Source organism: Plasmodium inui (assembly GCF_000524495.1).
Source record: "Plasmodium inui San Antonio 1 unplaced genomic scaffold supercont1.19, whole genome shotgun sequence".
Lineage (NCBI taxonomy): Eukaryota > Apicomplexa > Aconoidasida > Haemosporida > Plasmodiidae > Plasmodium > Plasmodium inui.
Window position 1 is genome coordinate 428,440 of NW_008481853.1, and position 25,496 is coordinate 453,935.

General features: G+C 39.7%; 2 protein-coding genes across 2 annotated transcripts; one reads left to right on the plus strand and one right to left on the minus strand.

The window, feature by feature from the left end:
* Positions 1–1,648: 1,648 nt before the first annotated feature.
* Positions 1,649–20,117, plus strand: C922_04093 (hypothetical protein; the record flags this gene model as incomplete). The annotated part of the gene is made up of 10 exons (XM_008819678.1): positions 1,649–1,715; positions 1,883–1,929; positions 2,086–2,122; positions 2,320–3,483; positions 3,638–5,815; positions 5,967–6,398; positions 6,604–6,852; positions 7,049–7,837; positions 8,208–8,936; positions 9,160–20,117. 10 exons carry the CDS (start codon positions 1,649–1,651, stop codon positions 20,115–20,117), a joined length of 16,650 nt encoding a protein of 5,549 aa, XP_008817900.1.
* Positions 20,118–20,610: 493 nt separating this feature from the next.
* Positions 20,611–21,330, minus strand: C922_04094 (protein-tyrosine phosphatase; the record flags this gene model as incomplete). Its single annotated transcript, XM_008819679.1, has 1 exon — positions 20,611–21,330. The coding sequence occupies one exon, from the start codon at positions 21,328–21,330 to the stop codon at positions 20,611–20,613; it is 720 nt and encodes a 239-aa protein (XP_008817901.1).
* Between the last annotated feature and the right edge of the window lie 4,166 nt (positions 21,331–25,496).

Genomic DNA, 25,496 nt, shown 5'->3' on the forward strand with positions numbered 1-25,496 from the left:
ATATTTGACGCCGAAGCGTCTGTTTCATTGCGTAAACCTCGCCTCGTACAATCTCCCTTCCCGCAAAGTTCCCCTGAACTTATTTTTTTTTTTTTTTTGCGCAAAATTAATGCAAATTTTTTGCAAAATTCTTCACCTTAGAAGCTTTCCAGTTGCTGTTAATCAGAAAAGACATTTGCGTCTTATTTGTATAATCGCTCCAACTGCGATGACGTCTATCATGTTAAGCTGAAATGGAGAAATGTGGCCTCTTACGGTTTCATTTTCCGGCCTCAATAACTTTTTTCCCTTATGTTTACACCTTTTACCAGATGAGGCATAACAAAATGGCTTTACCTGCAAGTGCAGTGTAAATTTTCCCTTCTTTTTTTTTTTTTTTTAACATCCATTTGTTCACTAAAGTTTGGAATGAGACCATATGGAGATGAATCGACTATGCCAGAGGCAGATATAGACATTCGCGAAAAAAAAGACGCAAAGAACAAGTGACATATTTGCCAAGGAGACAATCAGAAAAAAGACGAATTCGATGATCATAAAAATATTGTGCTGAATTTTTTTTTTCCCTAAAAATGTGGATGAAAAAACATCATTATTTTTTCCCATATGCATGGGAGTGCATATACATAATTTGTAACCATAAACAAAATAGAGTACTGTGTGTGCGCAGAATTGATTACGAACGTTGGCCAGTCAACTGTTACACTCAACTCTAATGTGTAATTTGTTAAGGACAATGAGAAATTGGGATAGTGGTAAAAGGAGAAACTATTTTTTTTTTTTTTTTTTTTTTTTTTTTTTTTTTTTTTTTTTTTTTTTTTTTTTTTTTTTTTTTTTTTTTTTTTTTTTTTTTTTTTTTTTTTTTTTTTTTTTTTTTATTTTATTTTATTCTTTTTGTTGCGATGGTTACACGTGTTGTCTAGTGAAGAAGTATTTGCGTCATGCGGCAGCTGGCGTAATTTTTTCTTTCTCCTCACTTCCCACGTTTTGGAGGCTATACTCCCCTTATCCAACCGCAGTGGCAACCATGCACAGCGAATTGGGCAATAATGAACCTCATCCATGTTCATTAATTTAAAGCGTATTTGTCTATGTGTGCCCTTGTGTTTAATTAAAAGGGTCATTATGAATGTCTCCTCTCTCCAAAATTGGAATTTGTTTTTGTTTTTTTTTGCTTTCTTTCCCTATTTCTTCCTTTCTTGTGTGACTCCATGAAGGGTAGTATTTATTCAAATTAGTAGTTTTTATCAACTGTTGGGTCTATTGATATTTTTGAATATGAACAAATGCATCTTGCTAACTGATTCGTTTGTTTCTGCTTCCTTCTCTTCCTTTGTCCCCAACAACTATGGAATAATTTTCTCTTTGTTTCATCTTATGTTTAATAATTAGTTTTTATTAGTTTCAACCTTAGACACATGTTTGTGTGTATGTACGTGTGTGAATATGTTCACCTGTACATTTGTAGACGCCCGTGCGGCTCACGTAGTGCGGAATAATGCTGGTGAGTGGAGCTCTGCGCAGGCCGTTCAATGCCTTCTCGCTGCATCCACTTCGATTCCCCACTTAATTAATTGTATTCATTTAGTTTGCTCCGCTTGGCCAAACTAACTCGCAGAACCATTTAATTAATCGACAGTATTTAAAAATGTTTCTAATAAATCACAAAATAATCATCTTCAAGTTGATCTTTTTTTCCTCCATACTTCTAAAAAGTAATCAGAGTTATTTGGCACCCATCGAGGATCCGTGCTCTTGTGTTGTCTGAGGACAAGGGTTGGGGGCGAATGTAACATCTCCCCTCGGACCTACACCACGACACATACATACCTCTGCGAACTTGTCAGTATGCATAATTTTTGCCACACTTCTCCCTCCGCAGATGTATACTGCAGTGATACTTCCCGGAGGAATTCGTTTTTAAAAAAGGTAATGCTATTGGCGACTCGCCCGAGACGCAGATGGGCAATAGAATTGCACCAGTACAGTGCACGGCGGTGATATACACAACAGTAGAAATACATAACGGTAGAAATACATAAATATCTTAATTTTCTTTTTTTGTTTTTTCCTTTTTGCAACTAGTCCTTCTCCCGGATGCAGCTGTTCAAGGATAGCAGAGGTATAGGACCAAATGGAGGACACACCGATCTGCGTGCGTCTAGCGTTGAGAAGGCGTCCCGCCAGAGAGGGGCGCGCACGCAAGAACATTTGTATAGCGCGCCATTACACACGTTGCACACTCCGCTTCGCACACTGCACGTTGCACCACAAACAAACACATAAACCACTCCTCCCCGCCCATCGCACCATGAGAAGAACCCCAGGGAAACGTGCTAATCCGGAGGTATTCCTACGGAGGATTTTTACATTTGCACAAATCTCTCTTCAACGAGAAAATAAACATAATACAAGAAATAAGCACAAAGAACAGCGTCACGAACTTCGTATCCAAATTGAGGGAATTCAGAAAGTGCAAGGAAAATGTATATGAAAAGTTTACCAACACCTGTTCCAGCTTTGTTGAGAAGCTGTACACAGAGACGTACCTTAACATAGACAAATCGCTAATGGAGATAAACGAGCTCCTAATAAAAGAGGTGAAGTATCTGTTGCTCACCAAAAGTGACATGATCACAGATGAAGGGAAAGTCAAGGAAGAGAAATTTAAAAAAAGTCTGGTGGACAAATTGTATGACGAATTTCTACAACAAGAAAAATCAGAGAAAAATGAAGATGCTTTGCTCTGCTTCAACAAAATTAACATGGCTAATAAATTCAGAAAATTTTTTAACATCTACTCAATTGATGATCCGGAGGCCAACGAAATTATTCTCAGTCTAATTCAAATTGACACGTCCAAAATAAAGGTAGATCACAAATCCGTGCTTAAAAAATTTGATGATATATTAAATTCTCCCAAGCCCCACATATTGCTGAAACCCTTTTTTAGTGGAAGTGAAGAAGTGATTAATGAATCCTTTTTGATGACCTACTGGATGTGTCTAAAGAATCTGCACCAATATTTTAAGTCATACAATTCGCACGTGCTGTCCATAATAGGGGACGAATTCAAAAATGTGATTTTCAGATACCTAGACGATGTTATATGCAAAAATAATCCCAAAATAATTCACAATGATCACGCAAATTACTTCTTAAACATACACCATTTTTTTGACACCTTTATAACTCTCATCATATCGAAGGTGCACAACTCCAAGGTTACCATTTTAAACGAAAATGGGATTCTTATATCCATCCGCATAAACACCCTCCCCGATAAATTTATTCAGCTTGTTTCTACCAAATATTACTCCGGCACGCTGATACCGCATAGACTCTTTGACGATGTTACGTACCTGTTGGTGCACGAGGACTTCCCCATCTTTGAGCACCTCCACAATTTTGAAATCACCACGATAAATGCGGATGGTGCGTCGATGAATTACTCCGACAATAAGTACAGCCTTATGAACGAAAGTAAGTCGTCGCGTAGAGGTCACGCAGAATAGAGTTGTACATCTGAGGTGTGCGTGATCTCTGGGTGACCGTGCCAATTTTCATCCCTCATTTGGCATTTGCCCCATTCCGCGTCATGCATTTTTTTTTTTTATTTCCCCTAACCCAATCGAAGGCGTGAAAATTTCCTCCGTGACCTCCCAGGAGAATGAAGAAATTACAAAGTGCATTAAAGAGGAATTTCATCAAACTTTGAAGAAAAAGGAAAAGACAAGGAGCAGTTACTACAAATCAGTAGGGGACATTCTAGCCAAGTACGATGGTCGAAACAAAATCACGGAGAATGACATATACCTGTTGCTGCTTAACATGATTAAGGGCAATTTGACAAACCTAAGTCTCCTATTTTCACTGGAAATAATCAACTACCTCGATGAATACTGTGAGGATGTGGAGCTGGACGACGAGGAGTTACAAGACAGCGATTCTGAGGATGAGAGCGGAAATGAAAAGAAAAAAAAAACATACTACAACGATGTCGGATTGAACTTCCCTCATTTGGATCAGCCAGAATCGGAAGAAGATAACTTGTATAGAGGTTCGATGGAAAATGTATCCTACAATCAATTTTATGAAAACCCCAAGTTGAAGCACCTATACGACTCAATCTCTAACATTAGTGCACCCCCCGATAGGGATGTTACCAACTTAAAGGCAACTGCCAGGCCGAATGTATCCTCAGAAGAAATGAATTTCAAAATGATGTCTTCTCTCCATTCTTCCACGTATAAAGCATCCCATCCGGACATGGAAAAGATGTTTTCTCCATATGGAGAGTCGCATGGGACAGCCTTCCCCAACTTGCCCCCCTTGTCAAGCATCCCACAAAGTAACTCCATTGACAACATGTCTGATTCCACTTCAGATGGATCCACTTCAAATTTGAGCAACACATCATTCAGATCTGTTCCTAATTTGTCGAAGGAGTGGACGACCGATTCGCCGTCTCATTTGCCGTCCGATTTGTCTACTACTACTATGGTCGATGGGGCGAACGGCAGTGCAACAGAGGTCGGGTCGAATCGGGGACTCGAACAAGATGAGCAGTACTTATCCACGTGGAGTTTGCCAAAATCGGGTGAAGACCATGCAGGAGGAAGTTCCCACGCGGGAGGCAACTCTCCTTCGTACGCCTCATGTATCGCGTCTTCCTCCCCTGAGGGAAAAACAGAATCTGAAAAGCTCCAGTACTTAACGCCGAGCTCATCAATGAACAGTCTTTACGAAGAAGTGAAGGAGGAACCATTCGGAGATAAGACAAATAGTAAGTTTTATTCTATGTCGAACGTGTCCGGAAATCGCAGAATGAGCAACAGTCTAGGCAGCTCTTCAGAAGGGGAAGATCCATATGATTTCAGAAATGACATAAAGTGGGAAGGCATGGACAAATTTTCCATCCTTAACATACCCAACCTGCGAAGCGAAATAAATAATGAAACCACAAATGAACAGGAAAATCACGAGCGCAACAATAAAGAAATAAGCAACGACGCATGGTACCTCAGGATCCTATGCAGGAAGAAAAAAATCATGGAAAAAGAAAAATTAAAAAGTGTCAAGGAACTAAAGAACGACTTGCTACAAACAAAGTACAGTGTTTTTAGCAAAAAGGTATTGTTCCTTAATGAGGCAAATTTGAAGAATATATTCGAATCGGCCTTCTTCGATTCAATTCAAATGAAGAATGCTATCATCAGGATCATGTCTTCCTACGAGATAGACAATCTGCAGAGCATTTTAAATGTCAATATGAGTGATTTAAATGACCACTTGTTCCACTTGCGTAATATTTTCCTAAATAAAAAAAGGATTTTATCCTTCTTCAATTTGAACACAAGTCAAAATGTGATTAGCAAAATTGAGACGAAGCTTTATTCTGTCTTCACCACGGTGTGGTTCCATTACACAAATTATTTGTGCAAAGTTCTCGACATATTTGGAGTTCCGGAACTGCGCCTCCTTTCAAGCATGTATCATTCGCTAGTTATGACGAACAGAGATGAGAATCATCTGAATCTGTTAAACTATTTTGGGTTCACAGATGCGTTTATGATTTATTTGTTAGTTATACGGTTGAGGCGGAATGTGCACTACATTAACCAGAATAAGGCTTTCGATGTTGAGAACACCTCTTTGTTAAAAGTGGACCCCCTGCACATTGCCCGTGGGCACAACGGGTACTTCTACGTCTTCACGAATAACTGCGGGACCAAAATTTTGACCAGCAGCTTGGATAACAAGAACAAGATTCACGCGGGGTTCGGCCTCCATTTTTACACGATTAAGAGTATTGGTAAGTCGGGGTGGGCGTAGCGTCCTGTGCTTCTCCTGTCCTCATGTGGGTGTAGCCTGCTCTATTTCTCGTGTTCTCAGATGGGTGTACACTGCTTGGCCCCTTCATCGGAGTTCCTCACGAACGCCTTTTTTCCTTCCTCAACGCGCAGACAAATCCATCTTCAGCGCCAACCAATGGACCGAATCTGACTTTGAGGGCGAAACGAAACTCTCGCTAGTCAAGAAAAGTATCTCCTCCCTCCTCGAATCAATAGACCACGGAAGCATACACTACAATATAAACGACAAGAAGGAAACAGAGAAGTATTCCTTTCTCACCATCTACAGAAACGAAAACGCCAGCAACATTAACGATTTGCCAGCCCTCATTACAGCCATCATATGTGGAAAATTATATGATATGAAATCAGTCAAGGATTGTATAAAGAAGGATGAAGTTTTTTTCTCTTTCACAAATAAAATGAACTCCATCGTTTATAACTTCTACAGCAACAGTACCAATTTTAAGAATAGCGCCTTCATCTCCAATAGGCAGTCCTACGAGAATGTATTCAGTGATTTTTATAATAACGAAAAGATACGTAAGTGCAACTGGGGAGAGTAGAAAACTTATTGAAATTGCCCCATTTTGCATAGCACACCGATTATTTCCCCTTTGTCTGATCGGCCTAGCTTGGGAACTGGCCTACGCCTCGCTACTTTTGCGCATGGCCCCTCGTCATGGCACTCCTCCATGACTGCACTCCATGGCCGCCATTCATGACCATTTCTTCCCCCCATCCGCAGTCCTCGGGGCGCTGCTCCTCTACCTAGAGGGAATGAAGCGAGACGTTGACCGCCTAGCGAACGAGAATGAAATAAGGTACCACCTCTCATTCGTGTACAACCTTATCAAGATGCACATCCTGAAGGAAACCGTGTCCACCTACAAGACGCAGTCCGAACTGTATGCCCTGGAGGAAATCATGTTTAAATATAAACTCTACAGCGAGAAAATAGCCAATGCGCTAACTCTGTTGAAGGATCTGAAAAGTGGTAATAAGGGGGAGCCTCCTCCATTGGCATAAGATGGTGCATCTTCCAGATTGTCGTACATAGTGTGTATGCACTCCGTTCCGTAGGAAGAATCTACCTGGAGCACTTGCTCCACCCTGTTCGTATTCACCAGGTATGATACGCTAATCCCCGCTTTTATTTTTTTTTTTTTTTTTGCTCCCCACCCACTGCCCAGGAAACGAAAAATTCATCGAGGTGTTGGACACGATGTCCCTAATCTTCTACCGCCTCAAGGTGGAGGACCTAAGCAACGTCCTGGCCCAAGGTGTCCCAGAAGTACACACAGAAATACTTATCCTGGACCTAATGGATATAATAAACATAGTGGCCTTTTTTCATAAAGTGCTTAACAAAATAGACACAGTAGAACAACTGGAAGAGCTAATAGACAAGGAGAAGGTGATAAAACTTCACATTGAAGAAATGATAGACGTGGTGAAGAACATATTTGAAAGTTACGAGAACTACTACTACGACATCATAGGGGACGATATAAAAAATACCATTAAGGAGACGCTGCTAAAAAAAATGAAAAATTTATTCATAAATTATAAAAGGTTTATATATGAAGAGAGTAAAAGATTGTCGTCCAAATTTATAGGAAATTTAAAAAAAAGAAAATCCTTTTTTCTTTTTGAGGGACCAATTACGTACAACTTCCCCATAGATATATCCTACGGAAAGGTAAAAGATTTTGATCAGATATTTTTCCTTGACTTGATAGATTACTCCTACTCTGACTACACCTGTTCTCACCTGATGTGTTCCCAAGAGAAGAGTAACGAACAAAATAACAGCATGTCCAAGGTGATTGAACGGGTGAAGAAGATAAGCTTGCTGTACCACGCTTTTGACATTCCGAAGGAATACAATGAAAAGCTGTTCGACCACATTTTCGAGTTTTCTCAACAAGGATCCATCAATAAGTCCTTTGTTCAGCGGAGCAAGCTCTGGGGGCGAAACGGTAAGGTGGAAAAGCCGCAAAAGAAAAAAAAAAGGAGCGAACAATTTAGGTCACTCGGGGAGTCCCCACGCGTTGAACAACACATGCATAAGCACGAAGGGACGTGTCTTTTACTCTTGGAATTACCAATCTGCTACGTCTAAATCGTTATTAGTGTCATTTGTGTGCGCATCCCTTGGTGTGTGGGGGCAGTCCAATTTCGCTGCCCTCGAGGCACCTCGCAAGGTCGCCTCACTCAGAAGTGCTTGTCCACTTCTAACCACTTCGTACAACATTTTATCCTTCTTAATATGATTCCCCATCGTACGATGATTCCCCCTCTTACGCTGCTTCCCCTTCTTACGCTGCTTTCCACTTTACCCCACTGTAGTACCCGAGGAGAGCTACAACAAACTGTGGATCGTAAATCTGCAGAGGTTTCTGAGGTACTACTTGGAAAGCAGCCGCATACACAAGCTGGTCGACTTCATGCTGAAATACAGCGAAATAAAAATCGGAATCAAAAAGCCAGTGATGAATGGAAAGGGAAGCACCAATCTGTACCTCTGTATAAGAGACCAGTGGCTTTACAAACACAGCTTCCAGAACATGAAATCGTATCTGTCAAACATTAAAATGAAATTTAACTTTAACGTAGAGGACATAAAAATGTGTGCTAAACAGAATAATAGCTACCTACACCTGAACACTCTAACACATTCTATGTTAAATATACTGGCATACGAGCTACACAGCGTTTTTGATAAGACGGAAAAGTTCGATTCCATGTTTTCACTGATGGACGTGAAAAAGAACGACATTTCGAGTAAGCTCATGTTTCAAATTAACAATGTCCTGAATATGAAAGAGAAGATTTCCATTTTTTACTACTCCAAGAATGCCTTACTGCACCTTACGGAGATCCTTAGTCAGCACTTTAAGGAGAGAATCATCTACATGTCGGACAATATGAAGGGAGGCTACGACGTCTACTCGTTTAATCCCGCCAGAAAAAAAGGCAGCAGTAAAGTCATCATCCTCAAGGAAGGACACACCTTTAAAGTTTACAACCAGAGCAGCTCTCTCTTCAGCCACGAAATGCAGCACTTGCGGGACATCTGTAGGTGAAGGATCGGGCAGCCTTCGTGAGGGCGTCAACAAAAGCGCCAACGAGGGTGTGAACGAGGGTCTTAACGAGGGTGTTAATGAGAGTATTAATGAGGATTTCTCCCTTTCGCGTTTTCATATGTTCTTTCCACATTTGTTCCATGATTTTGCTACCTTCTGCGCATCTCTTACGCCGCTAATACCGCTTACACCACTTCTCGACTTCTCCACTGCAGCCACGTTCCACATATACTACGAAGAGCTGGCGAAGGTGAAGAACTACCTGGAGGCGCTGGAGATGGAGTACAGGGAGAGTCCCAGCACGTCGTCGGAGGACATCCACATGGCCATCCGGAGGAAAAACACGGAAATGAACTACACGAACATACAGGAAATGATTATGACCCTGGTAAAGCGAAACGACGTGTACAACACGAAGAAGCGGATTTTAAGAAATTTAATCGATCTAGACATGGTCAAGCACGGAAGCAAGAGAGTTAAGAATAACTACCTGCACCTGCTGTACCTGGAGGTATTTTCTCTCTTCGGATTTGGCCCCTACAGCGATTTAGACAACTTATTGAACGACCTGTTTCTCTGTGATAAAGGGCTCCTACAATGGTTTAAATCCTCCCTCTCGGAGGTGAGAAAGGATGCAAGTGATGAAGAAGGTTACAGCAAACTGCCAATATTCGTTTCTGCGCTAAGTTATATGATAAAAAAGCTAGACAACATATTATCGAAAAAGACGCTAGTGAAACAGGAACTGGAAAATGATATACAAGTTTTTAAAAAGAAAAAAGGGGATACACTACCATTTGATTTTGAGAAATTCATTCCTAATTTTTTAAAAAAAAAAAAAAAAGTAACGTATAACACTTTTGGGAACAAAATCGAAGAGTTCAAAATTGACGAGAAGGTGAAAGACCAAATATTGACAGATATAGAGCAGTACAAATTTTCCATTCCATCGGATCATATGAAGTCTTACTCCTTCATTTCGCTCATAGGGTTGGGTTATTCCTACATACAGAAGTTTAACGAGCTGAAATTAGGGCTGCACTCCTCAGTCTCCTCCAGCAACGTCATCACGCTGAGGAAGCTTTTTAACTTGTTCTACGTGAACGAACTTACAGAGACCATAAACCTGATCATGCACGTTATCATGAATGTGTACATGAGATTTTTTTACAAAACGAAGAAGTTCTTGAAGGGTAAAGAAATAAATCTAAGTAAGAACAAGAAGAGACAGTTTGCCGAAATTATTCTATTAAGGGAGAGTGTAAACATTGATCCGTTAGACTGGAACAAAGCCCAATCTGGTGACGGCAGCACAGACAAACTGAACAACAGTACAACATCCTCCACCGTGCATGAGTATTACCTAGACTATGTAATGAAAAATACGTACGATTTTTTTTACACCGTGTTTAAGTGCTCAGATGGTAAGCCGTGCTTCCTCGAAAAGGACGAATCTGCAGAGGAGACGGTGAAGAAGTACCTTAGGAAAAATCCCTTTAACCAAAATATGATTTGGCTCATACCAATCCTTTCAAACCACTTTAGGAGCTCTATAAGTGTCCTCTACATGAATGACAAAGACATTCGTTTGTATAAGTACCTGGACGATAGCGCTATGAAGTTTAGCATTCAAATTTTGGTGCAAGACGGGGAAATGTTCCTCGTCCTACCTACCTACTTCATACACATGAACATCTTGAGCATAATAAGGAACACATTGATAAGGAACGAAAATGATGCCGCACATAATGAACGGTCACTCTCTCCCTTATACTCCAGAGTGTCAGAGGGTGTGCTTATTCTAGATGAATCCATCAAAAATACGACAAACTCGGACAATTACTACAAAACCTATTTTGAAATTATCAAACAAAAGATAAATCTTTTTTTGCACCATAAAATGCACATATATAGCTTGCTCGTATCCATAAGGGAAGACATCCTAAACTTTAAATACTTTATATACTACGAAAATTTTGTGAAATTTCTGAAGCTTATGGATTATTTCATATCAGTGCTGGACTCCAAGCTGCAGCTCAACGTGGATTTCACCTTCGAGGACATCTTCAACTCACCAAACACACTCGTCAAGCAATCCGTCAACAATATTATAAATTTCATTGAGAAAGACAATTACAACATTTTCGGATTCGAAATTAAGAAGTTTTACACGAATATATTTGAAAAACATAAGCACAAGAAGTACCAGCCCAGCTCATTCCTTCGGGTTCTGGACTTCCTCCTCAATATGATAAAGGTAGAAATAGACTCCCAGAACAAGCAGATAGACATGTCCTTCAATTTGATCGAAAATATGCACAAAAGGAGCTACATACAGAACTTGAAAAGTCTCGAATCGGTCATCCTATGCGAACACATCAAGATAATTTCCAACATAATGAAATACATCGAGATAAACCTAGACAACATCATCAACCACATTGTCTACAAATCGGAGAAGATCACCGTTGACCACGAAACGATCAATAAGGTGCATATCATTCACGATTGCTGCCTAAAGTACGACTTTAACGAATTGGGAGCGACTGAATTGACCAGGAAGTATTTCAATGAGTTGGAAAAGAAAAATATTAAAATTTCAAATTACACGAAGAATTTGCAGAAGCTATCCAATGAAGAGTTAGACTACGAAGAGTGGTATTCCATTGCGTCGAAAATTCAGGTTGACTATTTTAAGAAGAACGAATTGGTTTACTTTAAAGTTTTGAAGGAATTCCCCTTTTGGAAACATGGGGCGAAATATTTCACCGAAGAAATTCTGGCGAAGAGACTCAAAGACCATAAGTTGTACATCGAGGAGAAGGACATAAAAGCCCTCAGCAATAACAAGCTAACCTATAGCGAATATAAGGACCTCCTATTTGACGTAATGGTTATCAGCACGACGGAGAAGGATCTGGACGCCATGATCGTAAACAGAGAACAGTACGCTATATCCATCGTGTGGAAATTTTTCAACACCGAAATATGTGTCAACGGGAACGGCATTCATTTTGAAGATGTCTACTCCAAGCTGAAGAATTACAAAAAGGATTTGAAGTACCTCTCACTGCTGAAAAAGGAAGACGTGTACAACTTGTTTAACGCTATTGTAATATTCCACCGACTAGTAGAATCAATTGATGAGCAAACATTTAACAAGTACAAAAGCTACCGAATTACAAACATCCTTTTTGAGGAGCTAATGGCCAGGGGTATATTCATATCTGGAGATTCCCTCATAACTAAGGAATACGTCGAATCTATATTTAACTACGACATGTGGAGAAGAGACATTAAGCATGTAAAAGTTCATAACATTCTGATAAGATCCCTAGTTCCGACAAAGTATGTGAATTATTATTCTACTGCACCCATTTTTAAGATCCTCCAATTCTTCGTGAATTCAGGGCTGAATGTACGTCTGGTTAATGTGCTCGCCTCGGTAATATACAACATATTAAAGATGGGGAATATTAAGGACGAAATTTTCAAGATAATCATGACTGAGGGACTTCTGCGGGGAAGCTTCGACGTCATAAAGTTTATCTTAATAAAACTTAACATATCCCTAGACAAGTTAACAGAAACCGTCACGATGATGCTCACATATTTGCATTTCCTGCATGAGAACGGCTTCGTCCAAGACGTCTTGGAGAGCATAGATTACCGCAGGATGTTTTCCAACCTGTTTTTCCTTCTCCATAACTTAGTAGAGCAATTCTACTTCAAGGCCATATTAGACTTCCTTATGAAGTATCCATTCATAGTAGAATTTATAAAAAATAATGAAGAGAAAATTGAAGAAATTTTGATAAAATTTAAAGGATTCTTCCTCCTAAACTTTGGGACATATATTAATTTCTTCCAGCACCTGTACGACAGTATTGGAACGAAATTCTTGACTTACATTAAATATTACACCACGAAAATTTTAAACAACTTTTTACCTTTCTCATCAGAATTGATTGAAAAGATTACTCAAATAGAGATGCAGAGAATCGGTTTGCTGGAGTTCATTTCCTTCAGAGATGAAGAGAGCCTCATCCCCATTTACCAAAATGTTATAGCTTTTGTGCAAGACGAAGATTTTATGATTGAACTTAGAATTTCTACCATCACTAAACATAAGGAGTATTTCTCAAGCAGGAAAAATGTGAAGATTTCAGGGGCGGAGCTCCTAGACACCTTATATAATAAGTACCACCAGTTGTATGCCTCAAATCATGCTCTTCAATCCGGGTTGAAGAAACCGAGTAAAAAGACCTCTTTAAAGGTTGCTTCTAAGGTGAAGAGGCCGTCCTTTCTTGAGAAGAGAACCTTACATTTGGAGCAGAAGAATAAAAGGATACTCCACGGGAGGGGAAACCGGTTTGACACTGTTAGCTCCCCCTTGGGAAATCACCTCCCCGGGGAAAAGACACACGCCGGGGATGGATCCACACGGAAGCGAGATGCTAAACACCTAGTTAATTTCTCCCCACAGGATAAGCCCCTTTTGGGGAACCCCTCCAATCATGGGTTTAGCCACCTTTTTACCAACACGAAATGGACTCCAAGTGCCGAGTCGGAGAAGGGGCAGCAAAATAAGACAGGTGAACCTGGACCAATAACACGGAGGAAAGGGGGACACCAGAAAAGAGAAAAGATCCACGATGAAAAGAAGCCGAACGAATCATTCACAAACCTTCTGAGTGGACATACGAAAAACATCTCCGACGCGTCCTTCTTGGAAAAAAAAACCACCAACATGGTTAAAGATTACTACCTTATCGAATCGAATAGGTACAGGACGCTCAGCTGCTTGGAGAAAATCTTCCTCCATTCCTTTGACAGTAATTCCAACATTGGAGAAAATAAAACCAAAATATGCAGCTCCCTGTATAGCCACAATTGGACGCACAGGATGCGAACCGTGTCGATGAAGAAGATAAATGACAAGAGTGCACAAACTTATGGGTATACACACGAAATGTTATTGATAGCAAAAGTGAAAGGATTAAAATGCATGCTCCAGTTCAAAGTGAACATTGGACATGATAATAAGAAAACCCTGAGAAATAGGAAATATAAAAAAGCAATTGCCGATTTTAACATTTTTAGAGAGAACAACGAATTGTGCTTCCTAATTATTAATAGCGAAGGGCGTAGGGACAAAAACGTATTTCTCTGTTACCATGCTGAGTTGGTCCCGTTTTATCGAACCTACGATATTTCGAATTACCTCAATAGAATCTTTTCCGACGTTGATTCAATCAATACAAGCAAAATGGTCAAGGAAAACGAGGAGGAGAATGAGGAAAACGAGAAGGACAAGAGAGACCCGAATGAAATGTACAAATATCCATTCAACATCATCGGAAGTGACACAACGGGAGAGACCAATGAAGGACGTAAGAACACTAAATCAAAGGGAGTCAAATTGGAACAATCTCAACAGGTAGAAGGACTCAGAGGAAGTGAAAAAAGAGGAAGAAATGACACCACTGATAGAAGTGTCAAGGATAGAGAAAACGACACCAATGCAAGGGATTCCACCCCCTTTAGGAATGACAAAGTGTCGCTCAAAATGAACCAAACTAGCAAAAAAAAACGTTCATTAAGGAACACATTCAAAAACACGCTTAAAAATGTTAGAAACGGAATTAAAAAAATGAAGGATAAAGTGAAGAGTAAACCAAGGGAGGAAGAAAAAAAAGACGATTCGAAGGATAACATAGGGAGAATTAAAGATGTGCTGAAATACTTAACAGAGAAAGAAATAATAAATAAGCTCCTAGAATTTGAATATTTCCACTCAAGCAAGTGGACCTCCAACATTTTTAGCGTCACCATAGAAAACATGAAAGGGAGTAATGAAAACATCAAGTTGGTTCTGGAGCTCGGGAATTACAACATAAACACCTACTACGAGGTGGATATCAAATACGTCTCCAATGTGCAAGCCTTACAGAAGCTAGATTATTTCATCAAAAAAAGTAACGTCAGGGATATTATAGCACAGAAGATGAGGATGTACAGCCAGCTGACGTTCCTTTTGAAGCATATTTTTCGCTTTAAGCATGAAATTAAAAACGTCTCGTATATCAAGTCGAGGGTCGATGCTGAGAAGGTGAAGGAACCCACAAAGGACCCCCAGTCAGGGAAGGAAAACCGCCAGAGTGGAAGCCTCACCTCAGATAAGCGTCTCAAAGAGGACAAAAGCGATGATGAAGAAGATGACGAGGAGGATGAAATGGAGCAGGAAAGTGCCCACGGAAACGACTCGGAGCATCCTTTCCAGGAGTATATAAAATTCACTTGGTACAAAGAACACAAGAAGCAGGGAGTGGAAGCCATCCTAGCGGTGAAGTCACTTAACCCACTCAAACTAAAAAACCATAATAGCGAAATTTTATGTGAAACAAATGTGGACATAAAAAATCTGCTTAATGTGTTTAGACCTCCTGAAGGGGGCGAAGGGGGGGAAATCGAAATAAATGAGGATGGAACGGGAGCGGTGAGGGACCATTCGAAGGGTAACGAACCTGCAGAGACAACCGTGTCGAATTTCACATCCGATTTGATTTCCGAAACGGATGTAGAACAAATCAGGAGGAAGAGTAAAAAGGAGAAATTCTTCACTGATTATGCTACCTACTTCAGTAAGATCTATCCTCTGACAGAAGAAGAGAATTATTTCATAAAAACGAGGATGAACAAAAACTACGCACTGCTCAAGTACCGACTTATCCTCCTATCCGTCATCATAATCAAAAGCAATAATTTGAGAAACCTCAAAAAGATGAGTAGCCTCAGCAACGATTATTTGAAAGAGAACTACAACGTGTACAAAAATATTGTCTTTCATCGAAATAAATTGTTTCGAAAGAAATACGTGTACATAGACAGCAAGCACTACATAATTAAGAAAAAATTGGAATGCCTCATAGGGTTGGATTTTTACAGAGGCTTAAAGACTTCCCTCGAGAAGAAAAACATATTGCAGAGCTTTCTGGAGGACCTAACCGTCGAAATATCCAACATGAATAGGTTCTTCTACAAGTATTATTACAATGACAATTCGAACATACACTCATCTAGCTTCTATCTGGACAAGCTGAAAAATATCAAGTCACTATGTCCCCTCATATACAATTTGAAGAGCAAGGAAAAGATTAACATAACGGATACGTCCAAGGTGGACACATCCATCAAGCTGCCAAACACGAAGGAAGTAGAAAACGAAATAGAGCAGTGCGAAAAGAGAGTCGGCTTCTACGGCAGTAACATCCTACTATTTGGGAAAGAGTTAGACGACTCGATAGGTAAAAGAAGAATTGAAAATATAGCCATGTTTTCCTACGAATGTGAAAAATCCATTTTTAATGCAAAGAATTTAAGTGAACTGGATGACTATCACAAAAACTTCTGCATCAACATGTTTGAAAATGAATTAGAAGAACGGGATGAACGATTTAGACCCAACACGGAATGGATCGATATGCTCTATAATACTTTCTCCTACAAGAAAAATCATAACTATACAGGAAATAACTACTCCGAAATTAGATGCTTTGGATTTGCTGACCGAGATGAGCTGAAAGAATACGAAAAGAAGAAAGAGGCCAAGTGTAAAGTTACCATCCTGAATAGAACCCTCAATGTACTTCAAGAATTTATGAACAACTATTACAAACTGAAGAAAGAAGGCATAAATAACGGAAACGCCTACAACGTGTATGTCCTCTTTAAAAATATCTACACAGTGATGATATACAAACTTATGTTCGAAACCAGGCCATTCAAGCCGCTGCGCGTTCAACAGAAATTGAACCTAGTCGGAAATACATACACCAAGTTGTTATATAAAAAGGAGAATTACTCAAAGTTTATCAAATACATGTTGGATAAGACCAGCAGTTTGTATCTCGAAATTGAGTTGCTTTACAATGAGCATGTATTCCTTAGGAACATCCCCTTCCCCAGCGAATCTGTGGACATTCTTATGTTTAACCACAAACCATTTAGTGATGATGCCTACGGGTATAGACTTCTATCCAACTCAAATGAAAATATAAACGAAGGGGAGGAAAACACCAAAGTATACTCGTTCTTTGTGCTAATTATAATAGGCTACTACCCAGAGATTCAAAAGTCACTGCTCCAAGTGGCAGAAAATGCAGACCTGATTTATAAACTGCTAGACATTAATGTGGAAGAGATCAAGAAAATTATCCACGACAGTCAGAAGGGGAACGATCAGGGTGCTGGAAGGGACGGATCATCGTCTTCCTCGTCCTCCTCTGGGGGATGGACAACTCTGGATAATGGCACCTCATCCAATTTAGACAACATGGATAAGAGTCAATTCGGAATTGCTGGAAAATTTGCCAACCCTCTTGAAACTTTATTCAATTTTATTTTTAGCAAAACGGATGATGCCGACTCTGGGGAGAAGGCCTCTACATCATCTATAGTCGAGAGTGATGGGCTGAATGGGAATAACCACAAGGGGGACACGGCATGGAGTGCTTCTGGGTCTTCTACGGAGTATCCATCGGTATCTACAATCGGGGCGTCTACCTCGTCTTCTTCCTCCGTCGCGGGGCAATCCATCACCTCACCGAGAAGCGCACCCCTCAAAGCCTACGAAATCACTGACTTCACCTGGATGGAGAAGGAACAAATAGACAGCATCAAGAGGCTAATCGTGCAACACGAACTTGTTGACTACTTCATAAAGGGAATCAAATTGATGAATCTGAATAGCTTCGTAAGAAGTGATAACTACCTGGAAGCATTCAAGAAGGCTCTCAATGAGGAGCTGAAGAAGAAAAATTTTTATCACCACTTTATTAAGACTTCCCCCTTGTTCCACTTTGACTCTTATAAAGTGCACCACCTGTTGCTTTTCGCCTTTTATTATGCTTTCTCCGACATCATAAGGACGAGAAGACAGTTTGTGAATCTGGAGACTAGCCTAAATAGAAGCATTGACAACAATAAGTCTGTTTATATGTACAGAACCCAGACATATAAAAGTTTCAAACTGGATCCTGAAAAAAGAGACAGTCTAAATAAGGATCATGAAGAAATTGCAAAGTTTATTTACAACAGCGCTATACAATACCGATACATCAACAGGAAGAATCCTGACAATGTCCTTTTCAAATTTCGTGAAGAGCAAATAGACGAACTGATGGTCATTTTGAATAATAAAAAAAAACAAATCTATAGTGCCAACGATCTGGAAGAAATCACCGCGTTTGTAGAAGTGATGGTTGAAAATTATATTTACATTTTAAATAATTACCCTTCTAATTTTAGCCTCAGTAAGCATTCCTCCTTTTATGAGAATTTTATTAATAATGTCAAACAGTATTTTTTCTCCTACAACAAGAAGAATAATTTGTTTTACATTATCAACCAGAGAGATATTAACTACAATATGCAGATTATTAAGCACATGAGTGAAAAATCGACTGTCATTAATTTGATCAAGTCTGCCCTACAGTTCGTCTTCTTGGGTGCCACCAGATCGTACAAAGTCGACAGAGCGATAAAGGAAATCATAAGTATTAATGAGGAACCCACTCTGAAAATGGGACCCCATCTGAAGCAGTTTAAAAAGGTGAAAACTCTTCCAGGAAAATCTGAACGCTACACCTTTTTGCAAAGCACCAATGGGTCTACAGCCCTAGATGGAGGAAAATTCCATAGGGGATACCCCAACGTGGTGAAGATGGACCGCCATACTGAGGAGGAAAACACAGACACGATTTTGATCAGTTCAATGAAAAAACGCGTTAACCGAAGTGGATGCTGTTGTTGCTGTAGGAAAAAATGCCTCACTCTAGACAAAAGGAATAACCACAATATGCGCGTGAACAATTACCCCATAGTTCCCGAAATCAAGGACAAGCGAGGTAGGTGTGCACTTCCTTGCGAGTTTAATGGGCATTTTAGGGTCGCTCCTTCAAAGGGGAGAATTGTCAACTCAAAGAAGAGGGGAACGCCAGGGAAGAAGCCACCTTGGAATAATGCGTTATATGCATTTTGTGACAAAAACGGGAGGAAAGTTATTTACATGGCTGATGAGGACGCAGAGAGGAGGCCATTCCTACTGGGTGGCGCAAGAACGGGAGGCACTCACAACTGCGCTTCGGTTCGCAGTCCCAGAGTTGGCCTCAAAGGAGCAAGTTGGGATGATGAAGTGAAGCATGGCGAGGTGCAGCATGATAGAATCAACCACGAAAAAGTCAGCCATGATGAGGTGAACCATAATGAGTTGGAATTAACCCAATCAACAGACACCCTAGCAATTGCGAGAGCCATAGAATACAATTTCACTGAACATGAACACAAAAAAAACTCAGACAGTAGCATCATGGAGGGCCTCTTTGGAATCAGAATGAATAATATGTTTTCAAAATTAAAAGGAGGAGTCTTTTCCTTCACTTTCGTCCATGGTTTCGATTTCTTCCTACGAAATAGTCTCTTCTTTTACAGAAAAAATATAATCTCCAAGTATATAACACACTATGCAAAGACGAACGTAATCCAGAGCTTGGATATGCTCTTCCTAATAGTCAGGGATCATGAGTTGAAGACATCTGTCACCAATACCTGTTCAATCAAACACAGTCTGTTTGACATATGCCTATTTAAATTTCAGAATTTATCCATAGTACTTAAAAATATTCTTAACTTGATCGATGAAGACAAAATCGAGAAAATGCTTTCCCAGATGATTGCCATGATCCATATGAAGTACACGGGTAATGCTCGATTCATAGAAAATATGATTAAACATTTAAATAATGAATTGTCCAAAAATATCACTTCGAAAAAATTATTTGGGAATTTTATTTCCTATCTCACCATTTCGTCCATACAAAATGTGGAGTTGCATTTTCATTCCAGATATAAAAAGAAGTTGCTAAAGCTGATTATAACAATACTGAATGAGATTTCCGGCACCATTTCCAACGTATTAGGGGATCCTTTCTTCCAGTCCTACATGTGCACACACCTGATAAAGTTGGGCGAGTCCTTCATAAGTGAGTTCAACGCGGAAAACACCGTGTACCGATTTCTTATGGATGTCGGCGAGATTAACTTTATCGACATTATCATTTCCTACGCGTATAAGTACTTCCCCAAAGCGATTCACGACTTCATGGGGGACTAAATGCGGGCGACAGCAGCTCAACGGTAGAAGCAACCTAGCGCGGTATCAGATCAAAGGGGGAAGCAACCTAGCGCGGTAACAGATCAAGGGGGGAAGCAACCTACCGCGCCATCCTCTTAACCACTTCCCCAAAGCGACAAACCAACCTCTATCTTTTCGTATGAATTAAATTTTAACAGAGTGGAAGCGCATGCACGGAGGGTGCATACGGGGAGGTAAAAATTCGCGGGACCAGACAAAAGGCCTAGGCGCACATGTTGCCGGCTGCGTTGCTACGTAGACGCGTAACAGGTGCACAGTTATACGTGCACGCAGGGGGGCCTCTCTTGTAACCCTTTTACACATACATTGCGTTACAAAAAAAAAAAAAAAAAAAAAAAAAAAAATGGGAAACAATATTTTTTTTCACATAACATTAATTCTTTTTTTTTTTTTTTTTTTTTATTCCAAAATGGAGGCTTTGTACACACCAACAGATTATTTCGCGTTTTACTCACATAAAGTGACATTTCCTGAGGCAGTTTTTTTTTTTTTTCTGCTTCTTGTACGCCTTCAGAAACTGAAGTTGCCTCTTGTTAATGGCGCCCTTCCTTCTGTCCCGTATAAAAACAATTGCGTCAATCGGATCCATGCCGAATTCGATGAGCACAATGGAAGCTAACACGGGGGCTCTACCCAATCCTGCAACACAATGAACTGCGACTGCGCCGTTGTTCTTTATTACATTATTTACAATGGTCAACCAGTTACTTACGATGTCAACGGTGGGGGCATCGCCATCTGGGAATATCAGCTCGTGTACGTTTATGCCTGCACTGGTTATTTCCCCGTCATTATAAGTCCTTTCGCATGTCCGCACTAGGTCCGTCACATTGTAATTTTTCATTTCTTTTATGTACAATGGGAGTAGGTCATTGGTTGGTGCATCCAAAATGAGGATCTTTATCTTCCCATGTTCGATTTTCGTCGGATGGTTCAAAACAGGATTGAGGTAATCCATGTGGTAATTTATGTTGCCTAGGTAAGTCTCCATTTCGAAGTACTTCACGTATAGTGTATGAATCACTTGGTCGGAGTTGCGCACGCCTCGGCTTTTCGTGCCGATGTTGCGGATGTTTGCCCCGTCACGGCTGCGGTTTCTGGCGATGATACGATTATTACACGGGGGGAGGGCACGTGGGGTTAAAAAATCGCAGTCAACACTGTTTGGCATTTTCCAAAGAGCTCTGAAAAAAATGCGGGTTTGTTTTCCTTTCTGGTTTTGGTCTATTGTTTTGCTGGGGTGGGGCCGGAACTGATGGCTTCCCTCGTGGGTATGTATGTTTTGCTAGCTCTTTCTTTGTTTGTACATGCGCTTGCCTATATGTCCATATAAATACGTTTGTATATGCTTGTGCTTATGCTTCTGTTTATGCCTGCTCCTATGCTAACACATAACGCATGTACCCACAACACTTGGCATAGAAACTGTTAAATAAAAGTGTATTCACTGTTTTTCGTGTAGCACAGATGTATTATAAATAAATGCGTGAGGAGAGAGAAGGAGAAGAAACAGTTTCTCTTCTCTCCAATAAGCACGATGCAATGAATAAACAAATGGGCCCCCACGCAAGAATGCTTATTGTAGATGAGGAGGCGTTAGAAGGGCGAAGGTGCTGGTATTATCACACATGTACGTGCATATATTGCATATACAAATAGGCGCACAAAACACGTGTTGGTAAGTTGGCAAAATTACCAGATACGTTTGTATATATGTACATGTAGATACAGACACGTAACACACATTGATTGACTTGACTTTCTCACACAACTTATTAGACATCTGTCGATCTGAATCCCAGGGGGTTACACAGCTTGTGCACATTTACACGGGGAATGAACTCTTCGCTTAGAGGATGTACCCCTCCTCTTCGTGCATGTGCACTGCGAATTGCACGTTGGCATAAAGTACACACACGAATTGGGATATATATACACACAATTATACAGCATGGAAATGTCTATTCATGTGTAACATTAAAAAGGCCTCCACGTAAGGACACATAATTAGGAAAAGACAAAACGATTGAAAATGTCTCAACCTGTTTTGTATCCTTTTCCTATACGTAAAAAAAAAAAAAGGAAAAAAAAAACGGGAAAATTTTATGACAAAATAATGCAGAGATACAAATTAATGAATAAACACATGAAACATATAAATCACTAAACAGAAGTACTTCTTTTTTTCTATCTTTTTTTTTTAAATAATAAATACGCAAAACTCAAAAATTCGTATTACACCTATTTTATAACTTGTACACTAAATATATATAAATATTTTATAAAATTATAAAGAAGCTAATAAATCATTGTACCATATATTTCAGGTGTAGGAAATATACATGTGGGTGCGCACACAGGGGGGGGGAGGTGAAGCTGGAGTTGGAATTACAGATTGTACGTAATTGTATGCTCTATATGTAGGCTAAATGGGGGAGGGTGAAATGTGTGGCAGGCGGGGATTCAAATGACAGGGGGATGAGGGGAGGCGCAAACATGCAGTCAGCTATAAGTGAGGGGGTAAATCAATGTGCCCATAAAGTGGACGGTCTGGGCAGAAACGTATATAAATAAATATATTTACATATATATATACATGCATACATATGTACATATATATGTACACGCGTGCGGCTATGCATATTTCGTGACATGCAACTGCAGTTTGGCCCCTCCCGCCGCAGTGCGTTCCTGCACGCGCACTGCGATAGAAGAAGTTTCACATGGCTACAAATAAAGGAGGGGGGTCCGAAATGATGTACTCACTCCATAAGAAACATATATAGGGGTGTGTGGCAAATTTAAGAAAATGGGTGCAAAGGAAAAATAAATAAACAGATCGATGGGGGGATAAACAGATCGATGGGGGGATAAACAGATCGATGGGGGGATAAACAGATCGATGGGTGGGTAAAGAAACCGATGGGTGGGTAAAGAAACCGATGGATGAATAAAACAAACAAACGAATTCCCACTAAGTTTGGCGTCTCGTCTTGTGGCCGCTTTACATAGAACAAATTAGTTGTCGTGCTGACCAAACTGCTAAGGGTTGAGTATTTTATAACGTCGAAAGCGAATGTGTGGGGGGACAAACCAGCGGCGATAATTCAGCAGGTATACTTTGTACAGATATGCACATCTTTCATTATTTGTATGCGCACCTACTCACATGAGTGTGACTTCGATTGAATGAGATACTTAACTAATTACACATGGATCTCTTATTCTTTGGGAAGTTTTTACAACGATTTTTGAACAGCTTAACTTGGTATCGTCGTACCCCTCTGCTTTTCTTCTTTCTTCCTCTATGTATTTTTATATTTGCATTATAATCCTTTACAACATTGGTCGTAGAGTACGCGCACGGCTACCTCATTGAGCAGTGTGTCCACTCGTTAGCGTAAATCTATAGGCATGTGCATGTAAAAGGATAATAACCGTTTCTGCGTTTTGTCTCTTTCACGTGCTATATGTCCCTTTCTTCGCCGTTAAGATTTGGCGCGTCACCTTAAACGTGCATATACATATATATATTATGTATGTACTCTTTTGTACCCTCTGGAGGTACCATAGAAACGAATTTCTCCTCTATATTCGTATCACTTAGGATTCGTGTAAGCGTTTTTTATTGGTTCTTTTGTCTGCTTTTCATTTAGGCATTACTATTTATTGGTATCTTCAGGGTTCTTCCTTCCTTGCCCTATTTAAGTCACTCAACTGTCTATTTAGCAGTCCATCTGCTACACGCGAAGGGACACATTTGATGGGGAATCTTTGGGGGGGAAATACAAATAAGTGCTTCGCGGGATGGGCACGCAGCACAAATGGGAAAATTCTCCTGGACCCATTCACTCAACTTTCTACCTTCGACATAAACGTTTTTTCTGTTTTTTTGGCTGGAGTTGTTTAACTGGTCGTTTTTACGTTGATGTTTTCACTTTGCCCCTTTTTACCCTTTATCATATTTTATATTCCATAACAGCAAAAAGGAGAGAAAAAGAAAATATATAAAAATAGTGTGTTCGCTTTGTTTAACTTTTGCTTTTTTTTATAGAGAGAAACAATAACGCAGATCTTCTTCTTTCCTTCCCCCTGCGTTTTGCTATATGTTCATTTGTTTACGGTCAACATGGGTTTCTTCCCCTTTCAGATAATGCAAACACAACAACCCCTGTATACGAAACACCCTTAATGTTTCTGATTTCCATTTAACTTATTCTGTCCTATATCTGCAGCAGCTGAAGTTTAAGTCTTCCAAAAATTTAAAAATGGTGTTCTTATGCATATTAAAGTGATGTATCGAGAGAAAAGAAGGAAAAAACGTGACTATTTTTTCTGTGTGGCTTGATTTTTTGCAGATTACCTTATTTTTGTGCGTTACCTGTTTTTACGCGTTTCTTTACTTTCCTATGCTAATCTGTACCGTTTCGAAGATGCGCATACAATATGAGTGAGAGTACTTAATTACATAATTCATATGTTTGGTAGGATTGGGGAAAATATCTATTCAGGATTTTTTTCCTTTGTTTTATTCCTCTCCTGGTTAATATGGGGAGCTATTATACTTATTATTTATATGTATAAGTCTATGTACTATGTTTTTTGGCCACTTTGCTTCTTCCTCTTTTTTATGATATGTAGAATTTGCTTCGAAGTCTCTTACATACAGAGTTATGGTAAATGTATTTACTTCTTACCGTTTTTTGTTTTTTCATAATTATATGAATGCGAGATACATGTGAGTAATATTCTAGTTGCTTCGTGTTTTGTTTAAATGGGAATGCTGACTTTAATTAAGAAGCTTTGCCTTGGAAATTCTTCGACACGTAAAGTGGTGGTGGATAAAGTATATCCTTATACTTATATATATCTTTCTATGCATATACTGGGTTAGGACTGGTTGGATGGTTACTCTGTGGGGGCAAAGCTGGAGTTCATAATTTATATGCGACGAATATGCATAATATATGCTAATATTTTGGTAAAAGAGTTGGGATTGAAGGGGGCCCAAATTTTTCGTTTATACTTTTGACAAACTGAAATCTTCAAAAGTTGGGGTCCATATATCGTTCGATATTTCCTAATATATGAAAAGAGCAAGGATGAAACTGCCGTTTGGCGTTTGATGTTTCTTCGTTTGGGATTTGTTGGGATTTATTTGGAATTTTATTTGGTTCGTTCGTTAACTTGTTAAACTTGTTTGTTAACTTGTTTGTTAACTTGTTTGTTAACTTGTTTGTTAAATTCTTTGCTTAATTGCTTGCTTAATTTGCTCGTTTGCTCGCTTCGCTGATCGTTTGCTTTTTTTTTCGAACGGAAAATTGACCGAATTGAAGA